Genomic DNA, 27,072 nt, shown 5'->3' with positions numbered 1-27,072 from the left:
CAGCTAGAAGGAAGACAGATTGCTGTACTCCATGGCAGTCCGTGGGTCTGACAGAGAAGGATGCTCAATCGCATTGTCAATGGGCCCAAATTTGTGAAAGCATTTGGAACATGTTGGAAATCTGAACTTTCTTTTATCATATGCAACACTTCCTCATAATCTTGGGCTCAGATGAATGACATGCCATCTTGTAATCTGATTGTTTGTATGCCATCAGTGAATTAGAACATATCCCTGGCTTGAATTACTCAAGTAATTCCAGAGATATGAGTGATACAACAATGCTCAAAATAGATGCAATGGGGCTACAAATACAGGCTAAACTGGCATGAAAACAAATGTGTTCCCAGCTATAGTAAGCTGAATTATAAAGTTTGGTTTTCTCCAGCATTTTTTAATTTAACATTTCTGCATTTGTCTTGTATAATGAAGCATTATGAGCTGGATTGCTGCTGCACTCACTCTCAGTTTTACCTTGGAATACCTACCTGCTAAACTGCTAAACTGCTCAACTGTGACCTTGCTGGCAACCTGTCTGGTCATCTCATTGCTCGTGTGTCCTGCCTCTTTGGAGGTAGCTATAGCATTGCCCAGAGATATAAATATTATCTTTACTGATTGCAGTGTTATCTAACTATTGTGAAAATCAGAAAAGTACACCACGAGTTGTAATAACTTGGAGTTCTCCTTTTGAATTTTAATAGCAAAACTTACCATAATTCCTGCTTTGTGAAAATAATGAATTGTAATTGCACACTTTTTTCCCCCCACAGTTTGAATATGTGGCATTGAAGTGGTAAGAAGCTGACTATGGGTGACTGGAACCTGCTGGGCAGCATCCTAGAAGAGGTCCACATTCACTCCACCATTGTGGGCAAGATCTGGCTTACCATACTCTTCATCTTCCGTATGCTGATTCTGGGAGCGGCTGCTGAGGATGTATGGGATGATGAGCAGTCCGAGTTTGTCTGCAACACAGACCAACCAGGCTGCAAGGCAGTCTGCTATGATCGTGCATTCCCTATCTCCCTCATTCGCTTCTGGGTCCTGCAGGTCATCTTTGTGTCTGCACCCTCCTTGGTCTACATGGGTCATGCTCTCTACTGCATACGTGCAATGGAGAAGGATCGTCACCGCCGACGGGCCCAGCTGAAGGAAGAGATGGATGAGGCTGAGTTAGCATTGGATGAACATAAACGCATGGAGAAGGAACTGCGGAAGCTGGACGAGCAGAGGAAGGTGAAGAAGGCTCCTCTTAGAGGCTCTCTGTTGAGAACCTATATCATCCATATCCTTACACGCTCTCTGGTGGAGGTCTGCTTCATCCTGGGCCAGTATATACTATATGGTATCCAACTGGAGCCACTCTATAAGTGTGAAAGACTGCCTTGCCCCAATAGTGTAGACTGTTACATCTCTCGGCCCACAGAGAAGACCATTTTCATGGTCTTCATGATTGCCATTGCTGGTGTGTCACTTTTCCTAAACATTCTGGAAATATCCCACTTAGGCATCAGGAAAATCAAGCATGCACTGAATGGAGAGAGGTACATGGAAGATGACAGTTTGATTTACAAGTCCAAGAAGAAAGCATCTTTACCACACCTGTGTGTAATGAGCAATATATCACCTCAAAATGGGCCTTTGACTCAGACCTTCAAAGTGATTCCAGAGGCTGACATGAAGCCTCCTCATTACAACAGTGGGCTCAAAGCCAACCAGGAAGCAGTTAGACAAAACAGCCTGGCTCATCTGGGACACAGTCAGACCAGTTATATCTGTCCCCAACCTAGGATGCCACCCAGGTCTGGTCAGAACTGCACAATCCAAATCCCCCAAAGCAATGAAGGTTCAGAGGTCCATGCAGCCGTGATGGACCACCATCCAGCCTGGACTTCTGTCATGCCCACTGTGGAAGTGAACACAACTAGACATGAGAACACCCAAGAGATAGAGCACCTTCCCCCAAGCCATTTGGAAGTTCTGCTGTCCAGTAGCACTTTAAGGCCCAGTGCTATCAGACACCTCAATGAAGATGTCAGAAGAGAGTCGGTGGGGAGCGAGCACTTGATCCCCAATCCCAGGAAGACCAGCTTTATGATCAGGCCACCATCTGAAAGCTTGTCGTCCATGAGTGGCTCCACAAGTCCCTCCTTACATACCTCAGAGGAGTCAGATGAACTGGGCTCCCTTCAGGGAGACATGCCCATGATGCCGCCTGCTGGAGGTCGAAGAATGTCAATGGCAAGTAAAGAGCTGACATTGTCTCATAACATCATAATTGTTACATAACAGTAACAATTACTGTTCAGAGGCTAAGTTATGCATAGCTGTGTACTTGATAATCACACTGCAGATTATTTTCCATTTAAGCTTGATCTGTCATTGTTCTTGAGAGCATAGTTGTTTTTATCACTTACATATAAGACACAATTACTTGCAATTATTGTAATCTGATATTTCCTTCCTGACAGAATTATGGAAGTACTTTGTTAACTAAATTAACCACAGAATCTGAATAAAACACTCAACAGAATGGAATAATTGCAAAAAGTAGCAAGTGAAGCAGAAGAAAGAGAAAGTGAGAAAGCTCTTCTGTTGATCTGGTTGAGGCTCAGCACTGTCAAATCATGAGAAGAAATCAAACAGCTCTGAAGTTATTCCAAACTATTCATTTGTGTTGTGACAGAATGTCAAACAAATGAGGCTATCTGAAAAGGAAAACAGCAGCAACAATAGTACGGCATGGGCTGGTACTACAGACAGAGCAAAGCGCTGACAGCACTAGACTGACTTTTATTTTAAATTTCAACTATATGTTTTAAAGATAAGACGGATATTACAATCTGCAATATGTGTCCATTTTAAGACATACCTTACATAAAATAAAGTTTTTGTTGATTCTCAGCATAAGGCATTTAAACACAATTTGGAATCACTTAAAAAAAAACAAAATGCACAATTAGACACTATATAAACATCATAGACATTACTAGTCTTTCACAAATACAGACAGCTACAGAGCTCTTGTTCCCACATTAATCATTTGTGGGCATATATTGCTCGACTTTTGAAAACATAGACACAGCCATTAAGCATATATTTAGGGATGTCATACACAAATCTTTTAACAATGAAGATTTGAGAAAATACTTTGAATTCCATCTGCTAAACAACACCGAGCTGTCCTTGACATCCCTACTGACATCTTAAAATATTTTGATATTATGTAATCTTAATAAATGAGTTAATCTGCACCTACAGTTCTTCTTTTATTTCTGCACATTTTCCTCATGACACTCGACAGGTCTCACACATTTTGTATTTACTTGTATATTTGGATGGATCATTGCAGTCCAGTCCATCAGCTACAGCATGACAAATACACTAACAACAAAATTCATACACAGTCATCACTACGACACTGTTTTTGTTTGTTTGTTAGTTTTTTCTAAATGTGATAAATATATGTGTACTGTATAAGTGAAATCTGTCTTTTTGTCTTTTTCAGAGTATGTTTCTGGATATCTCCTCTATCATGAAGAAGTGAAGAGAAAAGACTAACATTGTGGCTGTCGCAGTTTTGTTCCACAGCCTAGCCGAGTGACAAACAGGCTGAAACTGTATCAATGATCCAGCCATCAACATTGATCTACCGCTCAAGTCACATGGGGCCAAAACTTGTCAGTCAGCCATGATGAAGCTGCGGACTGAATGCCAAAGCCCAGTATGTTTGGGATTTAAAGCACCTTACATGTCTACATTTGAGTACTAAAAAGAAATGACTGAATGTTCTTATAAATGTGGACAATTTCAATGTATTGACTGAGTCTTTTGGACTGTGCCGAATCAACATGAATAATTATGGAGCATAAGCCTCAGAGGATGTTTGCTTCCATAACATGTACTTGATTAGAATCTGTGTGTATGTGTACATAGACATTTATACAGTCATTTCATGAAAAACTATGATACTTTCTATTATATTCAAATTAAATGATTCTTAACAAAACACAAAGAATTTGTCAACAGGTATTTTATCAAAATCCACACACCAACACCACACTGTGTAATTTTCATGCTTTTTGTTTTATTTCATAACAAAACTGCCTTGACAAAATGTTATGTTTTTTTACTTCAAAATTTTGCAATATTTTCATTCAGATAAGTAAGAGATGACATGTTGCACAACACTTATAAAAACCTAAACACAATACAGCTCATTTTACCAGTTAAACAGAAAACAAGACAATCGAAATTCAATCTGCATGTAACAGTCATGTTTCAGGTATTCAAAAAAAAATGAAGTGTAAAAAATGTGTCACCAAAATCTACAAATACAATGATGTCACCACTGTAAAAAGGTAGAAAACACATCACAGACACTGTCCACATGTGGATCATACAGTCCTTACCTATAAGAAGAGGTACGCTGAATAATGTCGTCATGTGTAATAACTGTTAAATTAAGGTTTAAAAAAGTGGCTTCCACTTAATGCTCCCTGTAAACTGACTGGATTAAATAGGTACTTCCACTAGTCTGCTGCCATGGACTGTAATTGTAAATTGAGGCGTTTTATTAGAGAATACATGCTCCAAAATCTCCTCCCATATCTCCATTGCTAAAAGTTTACGTAAATAACTGTTGTGCTACTACCGCAGCATTTTAAGTTACTGGAAAGTTTGAAACTCAAACATTTATTTGGAAAAAATGCACTGAAGTTGGTCAAGTAACAATTTGAAGTAGAAGAGTTTAGTCAACTTCAGTTTGTTGATATGAGTAATCTGATGACATATTAATGTGGTGACATTCTGTGAGCCAATGTTGCTCTTTTATTGGGCACAGTGGTAGAAGAGTCTGAAGTTATGTTCCTTTATATTCTATTTTTCATGACTTTTAATGTATGACTGCTGCGGGGTAACAGATGCTCCATGCTAACTAATACTGTCAGACACTGATACTCTCTGGAAACTTCAAAAGTCACAGTAACACATGCCACTTATTTATCCGTAATGTCTCGTAAAAAAAAGCACAAATGATGCAGAACATTGCAAAAAATAGTACTAAAGAATGCATTTTAGTCAGATTTAATAATTTATGCTTTGTTTTGTTTTAAAGGGATTGATTGCTGTAAAATGGTTTGATGCTTAATTTTGATATTTATTCAAAAAAAAAATTAGAGCATCTGATTAATTACAGCAAGTAAATACGTACTCTATCCAAGGGCCACTTAAAACACCATCTGGCAAATAGAAAAGGATAAAGGAGAGAAGAAAAAAATAGGAAATTGTATTACATAATCATATGAATAAATACAAAACAAATATTTGATGTAACCATAAAACCAATGAAAATCAAGCACATTTTAAAAATGTATTACAGGCCGTTTTTCATCATTATTTTCAATGTTTTCACAAGATCATTAATTGTTTATTGTAATTGTTATATTTATTTATGATTACTGAAATATTTTTGCACATTTTAATCCTATATATTGAACACTGGGTCTCCAAATGTCAGTATTTTTCACAGATGGAGGCTTTCTGAATATTCGAAGGAAAAAATAAAGTCAGACTCTCCTTCTTGAGGCTTTAACTCACACAAATAAAATCCTTGCTACCTTTCCTGCATAGCTGGGCCTCTATAACCTCTAAGCCAAGAAGTTGTAGCTGCACTTGCCAGAATGCTATTCTTCACATAAAATCGTAAACAGCTTGAAGTAATATTAAAAAGGAGCTTCATCATCTTTCCTGTTCTAATTAATTATCAGTTTCAAATAAATCTTTATAAATGAAAACAAGATGTGATACACAAAATTGTAAACTAACTTACACCCTTTAGGTCAAAACATTCCAGCATAAGCACATGTGTGATCTGTAAACAAAGACTTATAACTCATTAAACTGTCAATAAAGAAAAATACAACCATGCCAATTGTAAAAATATAAATAAATAAATAAAATCTACACACCATCATAACTTCCAACAAGAGTCCAAATAAATAAACGTACAAATGGAAATTGAACAATTAAAGAAATCGGACAATCAGTTGAAGAGTGTCTAAATGTTTCTCATTTTCTAATACTGTGCTGTAGTAGTATTGTCTGTTGGATCTGTTCATTCACATTTACTTTTGATTGACTATACATCTTGTCCCTTCAAGCGAGCACGGCCAAGCTGCCATCATCTACTTTTACTTTTTCAATTTAAACATCCGTTCCTCTTTCCAGAACAAAAAGAAAAAGTATATTTACAAAATCTCACAGGGAAAAAACAACCCTTTATTTAAGGGCTGTCAATCAATATCTGAACAATCACGTGCAATTCATTATTGTAATATTATTTTGCATCAAATTCCAATTGTAATTGTCAGGATTCACATGCTGTGGACATGAACCACTGTGAGTGTGAGTGTGCAGCAGCATAGTATTAGGCAGCGATAAAGCAGACAGCAGCAGCACTCACCTCTGCCACGTGCTCAGCCATTGACTTTTCAGCAGATTAATTTGGCGTCTCTCTCAGTCAATAATGTGCCTGTGTGTTTGTTTAGATCTTTGAACTTCAAACCATGCACTATTAGGGCTACTGATTTGTCTGTAGAAATTCATCTATTTGCTTAATAGTTGAAGAAATGCACATATGATGTGTGAATTTTAAAACGTAGGTGTCTAACACCAACATACTGTACCAAAGATTTGTAGTAAGGCAATTTTTCTTCTGTACAAAACAAGAATAGTGCAGCTAAATACAACACTATTTAAGTATAAGCACTATAAGTGAATAAATAAATGAGCTGAAAAGACCACATGACTTGTTTAAACTGTTGAATTACAAGGAGCATACCAGTGTATTGGAATTGCCTGAAGTCTTGATGTGTAAGCTAAATGTCAGGGTCAAAAATTGTGATCCTGGAGGCTCTAATGCTGTGGCTCATTACTGTGTACTTTATATAACAACTCATTATTTCCTAAAACGTAACCTAGTATTGTAGATTTTTGAATATGTTCAGTGTCTGTGCCGGCTGCCATGTGGTAAAATGTGCTGCTCTGTTCTGTCCCTCACTGATGCTGAGTTAGTCTCCTTTCTGAAGGGTGTGTGGACAGCATCAGCTCAGCTGCATTTGAAGCTACAGACACTGAAACAGCCTGTGAGGGAGCTCCAGGCATCTCCTTACTAAACAAGTGTACGTGTTTCACACAGAAACACTCCTAAATCCACTCAGATACAAATGAACTGAGTTAATTAAGTTCAGCCTGTGTGATGTTTGTTCTTTGGTGTGGTAATCTGCTACAGATTTACTGAGTGACATATTGGTTGCAAGGGCGTCAGTTTGTTTTTAAAAGTGTGTGTGTGTGTGTGTGTGTGTGGGGGGGGGGGGGGGGGGGGATGGAGACCACAGCACTTTGAGAAAATGTCAAAGAACAGCAGCAACATGCGACAAGCTTGGCTCAAACTCATAACCACCACACCAAAGGCGGAGGCTCACCCTGTTGAGCTATCGGTACATGCAGGTAGAGGGGTCTGTGGGCCGCTATAGTACTAATTCTCCCGGGCCGAAATTTTGCCCCAGCATGCCTCTGGTCGGAGCTTCCACTTGGCACAGGCGCAAATTTAGCATCTGCACGTTTTTGTTTTTTTTTTTAACCTCACGAAGGTGTGCTGCGTGTCTGTGCAACTCTCGGCCGAGTGCGGATGGTGCGTTCAGAAGCGTAGGAATTTTCTGTACTGCTGAAAATAACTGGGTTTACAACGGCTTACATGTGAAGAATTTGAATGTGTTGGAGACAAAAATGACCCCTGACAAAAAGTGGGGGGGACACATCCCCACCGTCCCCCCCTAAACTGACACCTATGATTGGTTGAATCAATTTTCATTATTTGTTTTGGTAGCAATGTTTTCTTGTTTCTGATTAGTCTTTCTGAGGTTAGACCAACAAGCATTGTTATGGAGACAGCGCCATGATAACACAAACAACGGCCTTTGGCCTGTATTACTAAGCAAGTTCAACATACACCGAGAATCTTTTCGTTACCCGAATTCACTTAACCTAACAACTGCAGCTGGGATTGGCAGTTTTACAAAGCTGCTTATCAACCCAGTACGTCAACTCAGGTTTTGTGGAATTTAGCTCCGTGCATGTGCACATGAAAGAGGTAGAGCTGGACTGGTCTACTGGCATCAGAGTGGCACATTTTACAAATGAAGAGCAAATATTAGAGAAACACTTTAAACTCATAACATAAACTAAAAATGACACTTTTGCAGCAGTCAAAACAGGAAGAAAAACTTCAAATGACCGCAGACTGTGTGAAACGTAATTAACATGCTTGCCAACATCACTGCCCCTTTCTGTACATGCTGTTTGATAAAGGTTTATTTAAAATTCATTTCAATTACTCTCATGTATTAGAAGATTCTATCCATCATCTATACCACACTAAATCTTCATTAGGGTCATAGGGGGGCTGGAGTCTATCCCAGATGGTGAAGCTGTTTATGGTGAAGGCAGGGGACACCCTGGACAGGTCACCAGTCTATCACAGGGCTACATATACAGACAAACAAGCACAGTCACATTCACACCTATGGACAATTTAGAGTCACCAATTAACCTCAGCATGTTTTTGGACTGTGGGAGGAAGCTGGAGAGCCCAGTGTGAAGCCGTATTGCACAGGGAGAACATGCAAACTCCACGCAGAAAGATCCCAGGATCAGGCCAGGATGGGATCTTTTAGCTGTGCGCTGACATTGCTAATCACTGACCCACTGTGCAGTCCAGCATTACAAAATGAAGTAACAAAATCACAGATGTAGGCTTTTCATGTTACTTTAAAAAAAAGGCATATTATTTAAGTAATTACAACATTACTTTTTATATTACATAATAAAGTGTAACTATTTTCATGGTGATGATGTGGTAGATGAACTAAGTAATCTCACATTAAGTGCCATTCTTTTTGCAAGTAAGACATTTTTAGCCTCCATCTTTTAGATGTTTGTCCTTGAGATCTTCCAGGACACTAATGATATTTTTCAAGATAATGAATTGGTCAGTAGGAGATGCTTTTGTACATTGGCAAGAAAAAGTATGTGAACCTTTTGGAATTTCATGGTTTTCTGCATTAGTTTGTCAAAAAATGTGAACCAATGTTTATCTAAATCAAGGGGATTGACAAATGTAATGTCTTTATTGAATACACTGATTCAACGTTCAAAATGGTAGTGGAAATGTAAGTGAACCTTTGGAATTAGTGACTGGTTATTTCTTTACCTCATTGATGAGTCTTTGTTGTGCTCTTAAGGTCAATTGACTGGGCGAGCACTTTTTGGTAGAGCAGCCACAGTCCCAAAGTGTCTCCATTTGTAGATCCTTTACATAACTGTAGACTGGTGATTTTTTTGAGGTTTTTAAATCACTTTCTAACCCTTTCAAGCTTTATGTAAATCCAGAATTCTTGATTGTTGATCCTCTCTTTATTTTCGAGGCATGGCTCACGTAAACAAATTATTCTTGTGCAGAGCAAACTCAAAATGTTTTAGTTGTTTTTATCCATCAAAGTAGCTCTAGTCCATACCTCCAAACTCATTCTCTGAACATGAGTCCAGATATGCTAACACCTGACTCCAGCTAGCTTTTTGAGGTCATTAAGTTCAGGGTTCACATACTTCTTTCCACTCGCACCATGAGGTTTTTATGGTTGTTCTCAATAAATGCATGGAAGATCGGAATTTTTTGTGTTACTATTTTAGGCACATTATGTCTGTCAATACCCTTGACTGAGATGAAAATCAGATCGCATTTTATGACAAATTATTGCAGAAAACCAATGAAATTCCAAAAGTTTCACATACTGTTTCTTGCCACTATATGCGCTGATCTCTCATCTGGAGTGTTCATGTAAGTTACTATGGTAATGTACACCAGTAAGACGTGAACCACCGCTGTAGAACCAAAAACCCTCAGGTGACCCTGAAGATACCCCGATAATGTTCAATCCTGCTTCTTATTACAGGGATCTGGTAGCCTAGCCATGGTAGACAACCCACGACGACGAATTTAATTCTCTGCCAGGGTGGGTCTAGTTACCCTCCATAAGGCTCGAGGTTGGATGCTCCTAAAACTGGCCGGACGAATCACCATGAAGTGTAGAGTCAGAAGGCGGGCGTAACTAAGTGACGACAGAGGCGCGACGATTCTGACAGAAACAACCGGCGCACAATAAACAGTTATCTTTTGACTCAGCTTTGGCCACAGCCCTTAAAGATTTGAAGCTAAAATTCAACTTGAAAGAAAAACAAAGGACGGCACTGAAGTGTTTCATTGAGAAGAAAGACGTATTTGGACTTATGCCGATGGGATATGGCAAATCCTTAATATACCAGTTGGCTCCGCTGGTTGGGAAGCTAATGGGACTTACACACAATCCGGCGCTCTAGGAACTACGTCAGCCTATTCGTTGCGCTGATTGGTTGTATATCTACCCAATTGCTGCAGAGTGATTTGATAGACAACCTTTTAGCCCGCCTCCCTCCCTGTCAAGCGTGCCTAGACCCTTGCGTCTTCAGAGCATGGGTCTAGCGCGGCTCGGCTAGGGATCTGGAGATTTCAGTCGGCTTCTTTGGAGCAGACCAAGTGGACTGAGGAGAAGAAGAAGGACTGGGAATGAGTTGTTCTGTTTGGCTGATTGTTTATTTTAAGTGAGACTGAGTGGGTAGTGAGCATTTATATCCGTTTGTGAGCACTGTGTAAATAATTATACTAAATGTACATATCAATTGTAGCTCTTGTACATCCTAACCCTTCCTGCATGGTAATAGGAGAGACCGATGTATTTCTATAGAGTGTTTTTCTCCTGGTCGCGGGTCAGGCAGAATCAGACTTAAGTAAAGGATATACCATTGTTAAAACTGCACAAGCCTGTTTAGAACAGAACTAAAATTAGTGGTTGTTTAGTCATGGTGAGATGAACCATCTTTGCAGTATTTTGGGCAGAAAATTGGAAGGCACATTCGAGGAGGAAGTGAGACTTTCATTGTTTGATAGACATGGGTACAATGTGGGACCTTTAAAGTAACTACCAAAACATGGTAATGGGTAACCTAGAAACAAGGAAAAAATATTTTATTGTATCATAGTTTGGTCACACATGGACAGAATTTTGTATGTCTGAATCATAAATGAAGTCTAGATGCCATGCATATAGGAGAAAATTTTCCTCTCAAGTACACCGCAGCTTGTTCTCCTGGGCTTTTTAAGGGAAGCCACTCAAATAACAAAAAATGTAAGTGTACTGTTACTTGTCTGTGCACTTGTCGGAAATAGTAACAATTTCTGTAAATAAGAAAGCAAAGTATGTGATTTCATAAGTCTCACTGATATTGAATTGCTTTAAAGGAGCTTCTATACTACAAAAGCATAACAGAATTCCTGAAATTAAATGATGGCTTTTGGTTTTGGTGTGCCACACAAACATTTTCAGTGTCCAGCCCATGAAAAACTTCTGGAGACGCCATTACTACCCACTGCCCACACTTGACCAAGTCCTGCTTGTGAATCTGTTTCAATTCACTTGCACAACATCAACAAAAGCTCCAAATCTGGAACACAACAGTATTGAAAATTGGGGCATCCAGGTAGCTCAAGAGGTTGAGCAAGTGACCCATGAACAGGCAATGCAGTGGCCTGGGTTCAAATCCAGCTCATGGTCCTTTACCACAGGTGCTTTCCTGTTTGCCTCTCTATTTTTCTATTGAATAAAGAAAAAAAATACTACTAATAATATTGAAGCTGAAACTAAGTTGGTAAAAGGTGTGACTACAAGACTAATACTTGGTGTTACTATCTTCATGGAATGTTAGAATTTTCTATTCATTTGCCCTCATTCTTCCAATTCTGCTTATGTTTATGTAGCAGTATGGCTTTTGTGAGATTTCCAGGAGGGAGACCTAAGCAGAGACCTACACTGACTGTATCTGGTAGTGCTTGCTATTGTGGAAAGAGGAAATTTTGAAGTTTGAACACCCTTATTATTATCACAAATGACCAGCAAACAATACAGTATGCATAAAGGTCTGTCTTAGATTTGTCAATAGGAATGTTTAGTTTTTTTTTCACTTTAAGACAGAGCCAGGCTTGCTGTTTTCCTCCTTCAACACACAGGCATAAGGATGTTCTCAATCTTCTCATCTCATTCTCACAAAAAGGCGAATGAGAAAAGCAGATTGCCCCAATTTCAAGCTATTCTTTTTGTTAACCATAGGTTTACTGATGCTGAAAACTAAAACTGCTCAGAGGACAAATACTATCCATTTTAAATGAATTATATGCACTAAAGCAATTGTCAAGATTAGCAGGACTGAAAAGTAGAGTGCATATGCATGTTAAGAAGGATTTCACTGTACATTCTGTGGAATTCCTGAGTTGAACCTCCCAAGAGAGAGGGTGGAAACTAACAGGAAGTAAAAGCTAGATGAGAAAGAGAGAGTAAGCTGCCAATGTGTTTCTTTTATACCAATCCAGAAAATACCAGTTGAACAGTATTGCTGATAAAACAACATCTGTGTGTATTACAAAACAAACAACTTCAAATATCAAGGAATACAAGTATGAAGTATGAGTGCATCTTGGACCAAGGTATTCTCCACCAGTCTCCAAGGACAGTCCTATGAGTTCTGTTCCTCTGTTGTGCATTTCTCAGACAACTGCTGACAGAAATCCACTGATACAGTGGTGCTACATACTTCCTCAGTGGATCCAAGCAGCAGTGGACAATCTGGGTTCTCCTGCCCTAGACGTGACACCTCCACCCCAGAGTGTCTATTCTCCAGCAACCTCTGAATGACACCCACATCAGACAGAAAAGCAGGCTCACTTAGTTGTGACACAGGAGGCCTGGGTTGGTCAGAGTCCTCATCAGAAGAAGGCGATGAAGGGTTGGATGTGTGGTTGATGCTGCCGGAAATGGAAGGTGGATGGCTGCCCTGCACCTCCCTACACACTTGCTGAGAGAGGAAGGAGAAGTTCCGCCATAGCTCTGACATACAAACCTTGAGCTGGCTGCGCTCACTCAGTAGCTTCTCCTTCTCACATACCTGGGTTCATAAGACAGTATAAGTATAATCCAGTTATTATGACATCACTGATGTGATTCAGAGGTAAAACTGATCCCACCTGGATTTTTTTTGGTAACTCTCCTCATTTCAAAAGAAAAAATGTATTCACTTGGCTACAGTAAGCACAGGAAAGTTGAAAAGGAATTTGGGTGGGTAAACTCAGGATGTTTATACTTTTAGAATTTCAGTGTTAACCTTTTTGTTACAATCTGTTCCACAGTTCCCCTTAGGCATACGTAGTGTCCAGCCCCTGTTCACTTTTCTTAGAGCCATGTTCTTCCCTTCATCTCTCCAGTTCTAACACTCAACGTTGCTCTTTGTGTAAAATAAATCACTGAAATGCATTAGTTCTGTATCCAGTGTCTACATTTGGATTCTTCTCTCCAGATACCTGCTACTGTGCAATCATCAATTGTGACAGTTTTCTCATTTTATTCTATCTGTTGGATATGAATGCCAAAAAGAAACACTTTAAATATAATAAACTGAAATGATTGTTTAGCCTTTTAATTTCAAAACAAAGATGTAAATCTCATTGGAAAACCTCACTGATAATCCCAAATAATTGTGAATTGGTTGATTGACTGGTTGCTATTATTTGTTATGATATGGTTAGTTGTTAATTGACAATTAAATTGTTATGAAAGCTTTAGAAATGCATTAATTTGAGATACGAGCTATACTCTTGAGACCCAGGAGGGTACTGTTTTTGATTTGAATGACGTGCATGACTGTGCTCATCTATGGAGTATGTGTGCATGTGTTTGTGAGCGGTAGATGCCTTTACCAGTATGCGAATCTCGTTCTCCAGGCTCTGGATGCAGTCCAGCTTCCTCTTGCGACATCGCTGGGCAGCAATGCGATTTTTGCACCGGCGCCGAATGTCATGGATGAACTCCAGCTGCTCAGAGGTCAGTTTATGCATTTTGATGAGAATCTGGAAGTCATTACGTGGCAAGTTGGTGATCTGGTCCACAGGAAAGGGCAGTTTTACCTAAAAGGACCGCATTGCTTCATGTTAATCAATACAATTTTAAACAAAATGAATCCACTTTACATGATGACCTGAACCATCTTGATGGTACCAAAGAAGTCTGCATTTACTGGTAAAGTTGTATTTGAAAGCTCCACAAAAAGCTCATCAGTAGACCGAAATAAAAATATACCTTTCAGCTAAAACTATAAGTAAGTCAATGTAAGAAACATGTTTCTCAGTTAAAATTTTGAGTTTGGACCAGAAGTGAATAAATGAATGAATTATTTGTGTTTGCAGTTCTTGAAACTGTTCTGGGTTTTTTTTTTGCTTCTTGCCTGGAAAGTATTACTTTTCCTGTTTTCGAAAACCATCAGAAAAGAGAGGTCCATCCAAAAAGATCGCTATTTGGGATTATAATTGCAAATGCACCTAACTGACTGCTGGGACTATAGTGGAAATTCATTTAAAAAAGTAAAGAAGAACAAAAAAAATGATCCACGTTTTTAATGCAAAAATTGCTGTTATAGAGCTACATAAACAGTTAACCCTTCAAATGAATCCTTATTGCTCTGATTTTTTTTTTAAAGAAGCTTACTTTATTTCCTACATTTGGGAATCAAAAACAAAAATAAGAAAAACATTCTTCTAGTGATTGTACACCCATCTATTTTGTAATAGTAAACAACAGAGTAATAACAATAATTTTAAGAATAACTGTATTAAAAATTTGAAAACTTAGAGAACATTTGGTGACAGTGCTTCTGTGTTTAAACTCGCTTTACATTTTAAGTAGGATTTTGTACAGGCTTCCTAATTGTAACTCAAATAAGTAAAAGTAAGCAAACTGACAGATCTAAATACTTCATTGACTATTAGAAGTTGTCAGATAGAGACCATGTGGAGCAAAATCCACTAGATGTCAGTATTAGTCAAAGCTCTTGGAATAGCAGCTTAGACACGAAAAGCTAGTTAGTTACAAATTTCCTCACCAATCTGCCTCTCTTTGGGGTGCTGTGGTTTTGATTTTTAACATTGTAAATATTCTTTAGGACACTCAATCCTTTACTTAATAGGTGTTAGGCACATTTAACTTTCCAAATAACAAAACCTGACAGTGTGTTTGAAAGGCATGTAATCTTAAAAAACAAAAACAAAACAAAACAAACAAAAAAACCCATATTACACATTTTGTCAAGAGCCAAAAAAATAAAAATTCACACCAGTTACATATATCTTCTGTAAATCTCTAAGAGCTCACATCGATAGCAAATTCTTTAAAATCAGCAAACATATCTGTTAGACCCCCATCCCCACTGGATTTTTCAAGGACATCTTTCCTTTAATTAACACTACAGTAGTAATCAACTTATCTTTACTAACAGGATATGTACCGCAGGCTTTCAAAGTTGATGTAAGAAAGACACTTATCAAAAAGCTTTCTCTAGATGCTGGACTTTTAGCCAATTATTAACCCATATCTAACACCTTTGATATGAAACATTCTTGGAAAAGCTGTTGCAAGGTGACCAAATTATTTGTTTTAAGATTTTCAGTTAGGATTTAAAATGAATCATAGTACAGAGACAGCACCAGTGAAAGTCATCAATGATCTTCTAATAGCTTTAGACAGTGGACTAGTTTCTATACTTGATCTGTCAGACCTCAGTGCTGCATTTGATACAGTTGATCACAGCATCTGATTACATAGACTGGAACATGTTATTGGGATTAAAGGAAACACATTAAACTGGTTTAAATCATATTCATCCCGTTTATTTTCCCGTTTATTCATGTAATGATGATTCTTCTGCCTACACCAGAGTTCATTATGGAATTCCACAGGGTTCTGTGCTACGATTGATACTATGTACCTTGTGCATGCTCCCCTTAAGCAATGTTATTAGGAACACTACATAAATTGCACAGATTAAACAGATGACTTCCACACTACATTTATTCCTGAAGTCACATAAGACTAATTAGTTTGGCAACTCAAAGCATGTCTTAAGGACATGAAGGCCTGGATGACTTGTCATTGTTGTGTATTGAATTCAAAGAAAACTTAGTCGTTGGATTTGGCCCTAAAAGCGTCAGACGCACACTATCAGATAGCTACTCTGGATGGTGTTACCACAAGTTCTACTGTAAAGAACCAGAGAGTTACTATTGACCATACTATGTCCTTTAAGTCACACATACAGTTTGGACAAAGGTTTACATATATCTTTGTCACAAAAAACAATCATGCATTTTGATTTTCTCACAGATTTATTACAGATCCTCTGGAAATGTGACAAATTCTAGAAATTAGCAATTATAATATTTGGTAAAATGTTCTTTGGACATTTAAACTTAAATTGGGCACCTTTAGTATCCATCCACAACCTTATGGCAAGCTTCTGGTTGTGTCTTTGACCACTCCTAGTGAGAGTATTGGTACAATGAAACTAAATTTGTTGCTTTTCTGACAGACATGTCTCGTCAGCACAGTCAGGACTTTGGGAAAGCCAGTCTAAAACCTTAGTTCAATTTTTTTTACTACTTTTCAGGTGTGTTTGGGGTCTTGTCATGTTGGAACACAGAACTGTGTCCAAAACCAAAACTTGTGACGGGGGATTTTAACTTTTCCTGAAGTGTATGAGAGTAATCCTCCTTCTTTATCATTACATTTACTTTGTGTAAAGCACCAGTTCCACTGGCCGCAAAATAGCCCAGAGCATAATACTGATGGTAGGTTTGGTGTTCTTGGGACTAAAAGCTGTCCTCTGAACAGATTGCAGGTTATTGTGGACAAATAGCTTAATTTTTTCTTTAGATTTTTTTTTAAAACTCCAGGTAGGTATCAATGTGCGTTTCACTGAGGAGAGCCTTTGATCTGGCCACTCTGCACTAAGGTGACCAGTCTGGTAAAATGTACATGAGGCCTGCTGATGTTAAAAGACCTTAACCCTCGCAGGAAGTAAAGTCTGCTTTGACCTTTCTCGTACACTGCCTCCATTTGTCTTGACCAGTCTAGCTTGTTGTCCAGCTGCAGTCCCAGGTACCTACAGCAGGAGACAACCTCCACCTCCATGCCAAGAATGGTGACTGGAGCCAGTGTGGACTTCTTCCTCCTGACGCCAATCACCATTTCTTTGGATTAAAAGGTGCTCTGTAGAAGGTGGTTGAGGTTACACCAGTCACAAAAGTTCATGATCATGTCCCTGTACTTCTTCTCACGTCCTCCTCCGATACAGCCGACAACTGCAGAGTCATCAGAATATTCCTGAAGAGAGCAGCTGTCTGAGTAATACATATATAATGTGAAGAGGAAAAGGCACAGGACAGTTCCTCGTAGGGCCCCTGTGCTGCTGAGGATTTTGTTGGACACAGTTCTGCAGTCAAACATACCGTGGTCTGCAGGTCAGATAGTCCATGACCAAGAGACCACTGGTGAGTCCACCTGCATCATCTTCATCTTCTCGACAAGCAACGCTGGCTGCATAGCATTGAAGGCACTTGAAAAATTAAAAAAACATGATCCTCACAATCACATTTACAGTTTTCAGATGTCCACAGGTCCTCTAGCATGTAGATGAGGGCATCATCCACACCAACACTGGGCTGATATGCAAACTGCAGGGGGTCTGTGTATGTCCTCACTGTGGGTCTTCGATGGGAAAGGACCAGTCTCTCAAGTGTCTTCATGATGTGAGAAGTGAGGGCTACAGGTCTGCATTCACAGGAATCAGTAGGATGTCTTCTCTTGGGAACAGGGACTGTGCAGTATGTTTTCCACAGTGTGGGGATCTTCAAGAGATTCAGACTGAGGCTGAACAGATATGTATGTCACACAGCTGAGTTGAGTAGGTCTTCATCAGTCTGGGGCTGATAACATCAGGACCAGCTGCCTTGGCCCGTTTTCAGCCTGTCCAGTTCCCTTTTCACCTGAAATAACTGGATTGTTGAGGATGAGACGGTGGATGAGCTCGGGGAAGGGAAGTGAGATTGAGTTAGCCTAGCTTAGCTAGACTGTATTCCCATTATAAGGGATATACGGGAATACGGTCTAGCCCTCCTCCATTGACACATTTTGACAGGTTTTCAAGCTCCGAGCAGATCGGACCGAACCAATCAGAGCACCAGAGGCGGGAGTTAACGATGCGTCCACTTCAGGGCCGAGTTGGCGACCGCAACAGAGCGAGGTTTTTCTCGTGCGCTTTCCTCTGTTTTGCACGGGCTGAATTTGTCCTTAAAACCTCAACAAGAAGCAGCTCTTAAAGCTTTTCTTTTTAAAAAGGATGTATTTTTAATTCCGGCAGGCTGTACGATAGAATGCGTAATGCTGACTGTTACGATCCAACCTCTTGGGGCTGGCTGGATGCAACAAAATAACCAGATGTAATTGGTTTAGGTAAGGGATTTATTGCTTAGTAGTAAAAGGAAACGAAAAAGGTGACAACGAAAGAAACACAAGACTGGTGGGTGTTGCTAAAACAAAGAACAGAATAAAACATAACAGCTAACAGAGTTTACAACTAAGCTAAACACAAAGAAAACAACTAAACTCCCTAGCCAAACCAAACTACAGTAGCAACACCCACCACCAGAACAAAAACTAATACAAAAGGTGTACAAACAAACTAAACAGAACTGGTGCCTCTGGAACGACGTACATAATGAGCATAGTTTACAACAGCTCAACATACATAGTGGTTTCTACACAGAGTTGGCAGACTACGAAGTGGAGCCTCAGTCTCCACACTAAACTAAAGCCAACAGAAGGTCAGAGTTGTCTGGAGCACCCACCACAAGTGCTTCCAGACCAAATGACCACACAAAACCACAGAACAAAGAGAGCACCAGGGTGGACTGGTCAAAATACCAGCCACCAAGACTGATGGCGTGGTGGGGGTTTATAGTCCACAGGTGTGGTGCTTGGCTGCCTCCGATTGGTCCGGGGAGGAGTTTTTGTTCAGTGGGACCGCGCGCGGGACGGTGCGCTTTTTATACATTCAGAGAAACAGTCGTGGTTTGGTCAGTAGAAACGTTGACAAAAACGAGCGCTCCTTTTAGCTTCATGCCAGCGTGCAAACCGAAGCAGGCCAACTGCGATAAATACAGAAAGGGCTAATGTGACTTGAGATCAGCAGAGTTCAGAACAATAGACGAAGCACAGTGGTATTCATTAAAATAATTATTTACCGTTTGGCGTGTAATGTCCCAAGGTGATGATCAGCCGGTGTGCCAGGCAAAGCAAACCTCCAAACTAAGTTTGGACAGGAAGTAGTACCGTAGGAATCCGTCCTCTGACTCCCCTGCTGCACGCTCAACAGACAGACTGAGTGACACTGCTCGGGCCCAAGACGGAGTTCGACTTTGAACGCGGAGTTCGTTTTTAAACGCGGAGTTCGACTTTGAACGCGGAGTTCGACTTTGAACGTGAACTCCGTCTTTGAAAAACAACTTGTCAACAGCAAAAATGACAAAAGTGTTACTTAAAAAATAAAGGCGGAGGGCAAAAATGACAAAAGTGTTCCTTAAAAAATAAAGGCGGAGGGCAAAAATGACAAAAGTGTTCCTTAAAAAATAAACGCGGAGGGATAAAATACAAACGTGGAGGAGAGAAAGTACAACGCGAAGGAAAGAAACACAAACGCGAAGGAATAAAATACAAACGCGGAGGAGAAAAAGTACAACAGGAAGGGATATAACACAAACAGGAAGGATGTCCCCTAGGGGGCTCCGTACAGTTGTAAGTCATGTACCATCATGACAGAGAAGAATACAATAAGTGAGGGTTAATACCAACTTGCATATTAGTATTTCCCGCGACCCTAGTGAGGATAAAGCGGTGTATAGAGAATGGATGGATATTAGTATTTTTGTAGTCAGTTACATGGAACAGGTCAATAGGTGTGAGGGTCAGTGTTTCAGGAATGTAAGAATGGTGATGGCACATTCGGAGTTTTTAGCACTGAGGCTCTTTGAAACTGTACCTGGGCACAGCAATGCTTTGAGTTACATGGTATATTCAGCATGTCAGCATACTGTTTTGGTCTTAGCTTTGCATGTTTTGCCAACATCTTTCCCATCATGGCTTTGTTTTAACAGTAGGCATATTGTTGCCATGAAGTCAGCAAGTGAACTGTGTTACACTAAGTATATTTTTAAAGCATTTTGTGTTTTTGTCACCAAAATAAAACGAGAAGTAAACACCACAAAAATGTGTGTGATGTGTCCTAATTGTGATCTCATTCCATGTCCTCTCGGTCACACTGCTAATAACATCTTTAAAGCGCATGACATAACAGCAATTAAACATAAATTAATGGTCACACTGTGGTCAATGGACTCGGTACAACAAAAGTTATAGAGTCTTCAACACAGTTCAAACCAGTGAAAGGTATAATGAAGGACTGTACTAACCTCAGGGCCAGAGACTCTTGAGATGCCACTTTCACTATCTCCCTCTGAGAAAGAGCTGGATTCATCACTGAAGTTGCCACCACTGACAGAAAATTCCTGTTCACTTTTGATCTTAGTGCAACCCTGAGAAAAGACCACCTCACTACCATGGGGATCCTTCTGTTCCAACACCCCAGCCATACAGTAAGGAAGTCCAGAGATTGAGCTTGAGTGTGGTGATGAGTAGACGTCAAGCTGGGGTAGGCTGGAAGGTGAGCTACCACTGGCTGTATCCTCAGGGTAAGAGAATGAGTAGCGGAAACTTTTGGTCTGGGTGCAGGGTTTAAAGGTAGCAAGAGAGTCTGCTGATGTCTTGATGGAAGCAGGGCAGCTATTAGTAAGGCATAACCGACTCGAGGAACTAGGTTCTATCTGCATCAGGGTTGAGACTTTCTCTCTTAGCTTTTCATCCATGTAGGACTGGCTCAACATGTCTGCCCCACCAGCAGAAAAAGAGAAAATCACACTGCATCTGTCTAGTTCTCCCTCATGTTTAGAGGCTGAAACTTTAGAAACTGAGCTTTCCATTTTCCTGCTATTGTCCCTCTTACTCTGGTGACTGTTCTTGACTGATTCCCTGCAGTGGTTGAAGGACAGTCGGTTGGTGAGTAGCTGCTCAATGGCGGTGCTTGGAATGTTGCTGAGATCCAAGCCACTACTCTGGAGGTAGGAACGCAGACAGGAAGAAGGAGATTCTTGGTTTGGAGGGTGCTCAGCAGCTATTGGAACCCCTTCTACCTCGAGCTCCATCTCCAATACCTCCTCAGTACACAATTCTGGGTTGCTACCTGTCTTTTCATCTCCTCCTTCCTCAAATACAAAGGTTTCCTCTTTGATCCTGGAGGGTGTAAGAAGAGTTTGTGGAGAAGCACTGTTGTCTGCCAACTGTAAGCTCAATGGGTTGATTGAGCTATGGTCGGATAAAACAACATCATTACTGCCATGATGGTTTTCTCCACTGTGCTTGTTGTCACAGATCTGGTACTGATACATCCTAGATTTAGAACACCGTGGGAAGTCAGCAAGAAGCGAAGAAGTGTTGGCTACATTATTGGTCTGCTGTCTTGTCTTTGCAGAATCATCCAAGGAGACTTTCTCAGACAAGACTGTATCCTCGGCCATATTGTCATCATCATATGTCCCCTTGCCACTGCTGGCCTGCTGGCTGTCATTTTGTAACTGTTCTTGAAGAAACACAAAGCAAGTGTCCTCCAAATTGTGAACACCCAGGAAGTCAGCACACAGAATGACCTCATGGATGTTTTCCTGACTTAAAACCAGCCTGGCAGTGTAGGCAAACTGGAGCAATGGAGCAAAACCTTTTGCTGTGACCTGCAGAGAAGAGTTGAGAGTAGATTTTAATAACTGTGAGAAGAATAATACAAATCAACACACCTTATGTGAACAAATACTGCATTTATACATATAGCTTTTGGAAATAGAGACTAAGTTGACAGACAACGACAATATTCAACATGCAAAAAGCCAAGGAAACTGTGCTGATCAGACTCCACAAATTTTGTCAATTTTTGTCATTTTAAATCATCATATTTTTAGAAGAGTATCTGTTGACCATCTCAGATTTGCCTGGAAAATTTACATCACAAATTATAGATATTAATATTTAGTTTGATATGTCAAATACTTTCCGAGATAAGAAGTCCGCTATTGTCGCATGTATAAAGAGGTTATCATAACTCCAAAAACATGTGCTGACCACACACTGGTGAACTGTGAGGAACACTATCGAGAAGGTGTACAGCGCAAATTTCTGGGGATGCAGATCACAGAACACATGAACCTGAAAGTTTGCTACAATGTTCAGTTTTTCTTTGCTTCATGCAGGTAGCGGCCTTTGTGTGTACCGTATATATTAATAAAACTAGCGGCAAAAGGGACAAATTTCAATAAATGCTCAGGACCTTGCCATGCTGAACAAACTGTGAAGGGATGTGTACGCTGCCATCCATTTTCTACATGTCTGAAGCAGATAGGCCTACTAGCATCTGTTAAACAGCCAGTAAAACAACTGCTGTGATTTGGGATCAGAGGAAATTATAAATAAAGGTCTACCTTCAGTATGTAATAATAGGTGGTACATGGACTCGCCCAACCCCCAGTGTCTGACTTTCTTAAAAGAAGGGCTCACAGCGGTCTCAGGACCAGGGCCTCCTCTAGAGGGGACTGTGAGGTCCCACACAGAAAAACAGCCTGCGGACGAAATGTTCTTTCTGTGAAGGCCAGTAAGACCTGGAAAAATCTTCCACTCTCCATAAGGGAGTGTCCCACGTTACCAACTTTCAAATCTCACCTCAATCTTGTGACCACTGACCTTTAACTTCTTTGTGTACACTTTGTAATGTCCTTTTATTGTGACCTACTGTCCTATGTTTTATTGTATGTTTTACTGTTATGTTTTCTTTGTGTACTTTTTGCAATGTGCTTTTATTGTGACTTATTGTCCTATGTATCACTGTTGTGTCTTTTTTTCTTTTTACCTAGGGACTGCGGATATAGATTAGCACTGTTGCTAAATTCCGGCATATTTACATCCATTGCTGTATTGCAGGCATTCATTAATGTGCACTGTCCCTACCAAATAAATAAATAAATAAAAATAAATAAATAAATAATAGAAGCTTGGTTCTTTCTGCTACTGAGGCGTATGAGAATTTTCCATGTTTTATACAAGAATATCACGGTAGATACAGCACAGTTATGAGAGCAGCACAGTGCACCGTATGAGAATGAAAAGAGACGAAGTTTTACAAACATTGAAACTTTGGAAAGAAATTTCTATTATATTGGACACACAGTAATTGAGGATTAGAAGAGATTCACTATCCAGGAATTAATACTGTTTCTGGATGGTAAAAGGACAACATTATGACATTATTTTTAAGAAAACAAAATATTGATTGGTTGAGACTGGATTTTACTCCAAAAGGAACAAAAGACTCTCTTGACAGTTCTGACCCACCAGACAATGGACCTGTGACCTCCAGGATGTCTCCTGTGGTGCCAGGAAGCTGCCAGTGGATATTTATGGGGTAGGCCTTCAGTATGCATAGGTGCATTTACAAGATGAGATGAGGGGCAATGACGCCCAGCTTCCACATCTCTGCACAGGCAGAGGGGTCAGGGTGTGATGAGGAGAGGACAACAAAGGCTTAATGACCACACTCATGTAATGTAACTCAGTGCAGCAATAGCATGATATGAAACTGCAGCCACTCTATCCTAGATATTTGATCCAGGTCATCGACTGAATGCTTTTCCTCTCCATTTCCACCTTTCTTAAGCTCATCTTCTTGCACTTTAGCTTCACTAAGTCATAACTAGGAGTTCAATACTGGTGCAAAAATTCACAACAGAACCCCACTGGTGCAAAAGTAGACTGGACCTGAGAAGATATTTTCTGTTACAACCTTTTAACTTGATTATTTATTATGACTGCAGTGGAAAATGTCATCTAAATGTGGGTTTCCATATATATATATATATATATATTTTTTTTTATATTAATTCATTTGTGTGTTCATGAGTTAAACGTATTGTAGTCAGTCATTTAATCATACACAGATATCCATGTGGTCATACATATTTCTATATAGATATGCATGTGTTCTATGAACTTTTACATATTAACAATTACTGCATCATTCTTTTTTCATATGAGCAAAGTTGTAGTGTATTCTCATTTCACCTCTTATTAAGAAGAATGCGGAATGGAATGTGTAAACAGAAAATCCTCACCACTGCTCTCCACCTCAGGCTGACTGAAAAAGGAGACTAATATATAATAATCTAGGTAATAATAATAAATAATAATAATAATCTAGGTAAAATATCCTTATTGGTAGAGGGAGCCAGAGAGGATGGACATTAGAAAAGAAATGATACACAGATTTTTGCCAACATTATAAAAACGTATGTATGTATTAGACACTTCAGTTATTTCTCTCTGCAGAGAAAACTGACTGAGATCTTTTTGTCAAGATAAAAAAAACATCGCTGTGTTGGTATCTGTGGAGTTTCATAGCATGTTGTCTGTCTGTCTGCCTGTCTGTCACTTACATTAGCTGCTTTCAGATAGAAATCCTAATGCATATCCATTTTATGCCTTTTGTAAAGAGTGAGAGAGGCCTCACTTATTTGGATACAAATTTCAGTCTCTTATCCAATTTATTAACAAAATGTAAATTTAGTTTAAGCACCGTTCACTCAGGGGGAAAAAAATATGGAAAACAAAAAGAGAATCCTCCAATCAGTGTGACCCTGGGCAATCCATCCCACTTTTTTCTGGTTATGATACCCCTGTACACAGCATTTGACAGAAACTCCTTTACAATAGATGTCCATGTAATAATTTCATTCCACATTCCAGTAATATTTACTTCATTGCCATGGGCCAGTACGTTGGAGGGCAGCTACCTGAACAGTACTACCATATGGATTATTGTGTTGACAGAGCTGCAGCATCACTGTGCGCGACACTTAACACTGCTGCCCCTTCCATCACAAACTAGTTTCTTTGTATAATTCACAAATTTGTACTTTAAAGAAATTCATTTCAATTCAGTTTGATCTATAAAGGGCCAGCAACATATATCATCTGAAGGTATTTCACAAAGCAAGTTGAAAATCTTACACAATTTTAAAGAGAAACCAGATGTAAACTAACCGTGACGTCACCCGAGAAAATGAAGCCCAGATTTTGCTACTTCCTGGTTGCCAGTTTGGATTTTTTTGGAGCCAGTGATGTAAAAAGCGTCATCAAACAGGCCGGACCGGAGAGCAACCAGGGGCAGGACCAGTCAATGGGACTGTCTATCAAGTATAGCCACACCCCCTGGCTCCGCCAACTTTAACGATTTAGTTCAAATTCAGTATTGATTTATTTTAAGATCAGCCACCTGATCTGTCATTTTGACCATGAAAACTAACGGGAAAAAAATCCTGAGCTGTAGAAAATCAGTCTATCAAATTTTATTTTTTCCAAAAATGAATTGGGGTCTATGGAGAAAAAGCTTTTTGGAGCCAACCCTAGCGGACGGCGTGATATTGCAAGTTTTTGACACTTCCGGGTGGGCTTCAATTTTGGAGCCAGATGCTACGTCCATCTTTATATACAGTCTATGAGAGAAACCCAACAAATCCAAAGATATAATTTGAGCAAGCAGACATCTTCAAAGCTGGAAAAAAAGTGGAGTTCTATTCATTTAGAATTTAGAATTTCCCACAGATGCTATGCTATTTTTTGTTGAAGGGTAAGGATGAAACAGTGTGGTTGTTTACCATGTTGAATGCCCACACCTTTGAAACTTTTGTAAGCGGCTTTCTGAGACAACACAACACACCCAGATATTGGGAATTTGAGCTTCTGTGTAATTTTTTTTCTTTTAAAAAGAACTGAGACTACTCCCTGGAACAACCTCACTGTTCATTTCTGTTATCATTATCTCACTTTACCTGGTCTGGCAGGTTAATGATGGGCTCTGCCTCCCCTGGTGACCTGTTGTGTCCCAGCAGGGCTTGCAGAAAGTACCGGCTACTTGCTGCGAGGACAGCTCTGTGTGCTCGCACCTCCGTGCCCTCCACCAGAATGGTCACATCACAGAGGATGCCCTGCTGTCGCTGCTCTTCCAGGCTCAACAGCACGTTGGCACAGTGGACCTTGGATTCATACACATACACAGGTGCTGCTGCCTCACTGTCCCACTCCTCGCCTGCCGACATAACTCAAGCTAGCACCCTGCACAGAAGGAAAAAAGGCAAAATGTCAGCTAGCTACATGAGTACACTTATTGTGCAAGAATTCTGTCGAGCCATGCAGAATTTGAAATGATTGAAAATATGATAAAAGCAACAGAATTTAATGGCTGCAATTCAGAGACTTTGTGAATTGAAAAAGGAAAAATGTGCTCCTAGTGTCTCAGCATTAGTTTGTTGCTTTTCTTTGTCCTACATGATGGACACCCGAATACCTTTGAGAAAACAAACACAGTGACATACCTGTATAGTAGCTTACTTATTGTGAAAACAATAATTTTCTTACAAGACCCTCTAACCTTTCCTATACTATCACAACAGTAATCAGTTTTGATTACTATCTACACACTGTCTACAGTGAGGCAAAGTAAGGCAGTTTGAGCCCTACCAATCTTAATTTCACCAAAACAAGTCTGTGACAATCTCTTTTAACAAACTGGACACAAGGGGGTATTTTACTATTCACCTTATTGATATTATACAAAATGTTTGCGGTGGGTATAAAAGAGTATACATGTAAATGTATATACAAGGAAGTAGATACATATAGATGTAAAATCAGTATTTTACATTGATTGCAGGCAGCTCTCTCCGTGGATTTTTCATTGTGTTTCCATTCGATGCTGTAGCACATGAAGCCCTGTCACAGACGGCTGAGTATGCAGTCTGTCTGCCTCATCAGCCGAGGGCTCGATGCGTGTGTGTGTGTGTATGTGTGTGTCAGTAAGCACACAACAGTTGCTTTCTGCTGATTCATAGCT

At 39.8% G+C, this 27,072-nt stretch overlaps 2 protein-coding genes across 2 annotated transcripts in view; one reads left to right on the top strand and one right to left on the bottom strand.

Annotated features, from left to right (window-relative positions):
- Positions 1-565: 565 nt before the first annotated feature.
- Positions 566-2,327, top strand: LOC110967875 (gap junction alpha-10 protein-like). The gene has a single exon (XM_022217621.2). The coding sequence runs from the start codon at positions 811-813 to the stop codon at positions 2,290-2,292; it is 1,482 nt and encodes a 493-aa protein (XP_022073313.2). The 5' UTR covers positions 566-810; the 3' UTR covers positions 2,293-2,327.
- A 1,743-nt stretch (positions 2,328-4,070) lies between these two features.
- Positions 4,071-27,072, bottom strand: part of LOC110967876 (transcription regulator protein BACH2-like) — a 33,655-nt gene continuing 10,653 nt past the window's right edge. Inside the window, exons 2-5 of the mRNA XM_022217622.2 lie at positions 26,012-26,294; positions 20,501-21,871; positions 13,904-14,110; positions 4,071-13,095 (exon numbers count right to left, since the gene is read on the bottom strand). Coding sequence (XP_022073314.1) covers positions 12,667-13,095; positions 13,904-14,110; positions 20,501-21,871; positions 26,012-26,278 — 2,274 coding nt within the window. The 5' untranslated portion in view covers positions 26,279-26,294 and the 3' untranslated portion in view covers positions 4,071-12,666. The remainder of the gene's footprint in view (positions 13,096-13,903; positions 14,111-20,500; positions 21,872-26,011; positions 26,295-27,072) is intronic.

Source organism: Acanthochromis polyacanthus, chromosome 1 (genome assembly GCF_021347895.1).
Source record: "Acanthochromis polyacanthus isolate Apoly-LR-REF ecotype Palm Island chromosome 1, KAUST_Apoly_ChrSc, whole genome shotgun sequence".
In the NCBI taxonomy this organism is placed as follows: Eukaryota; Metazoa; Chordata; class Actinopteri; family Pomacentridae; genus Acanthochromis; species Acanthochromis polyacanthus.
This window is presented reverse-complemented; position numbering and strand designations above follow the sequence as displayed.

Excerpts from the sequence above, each read along its gene's own strand:
- LOC110967875 (XM_022217621.2), top strand. The coding sequence starts at position 811 with ATGGGTGACTGGAACCTGCTGGGCAGCATCCTAGAAGAGGTCCACATT.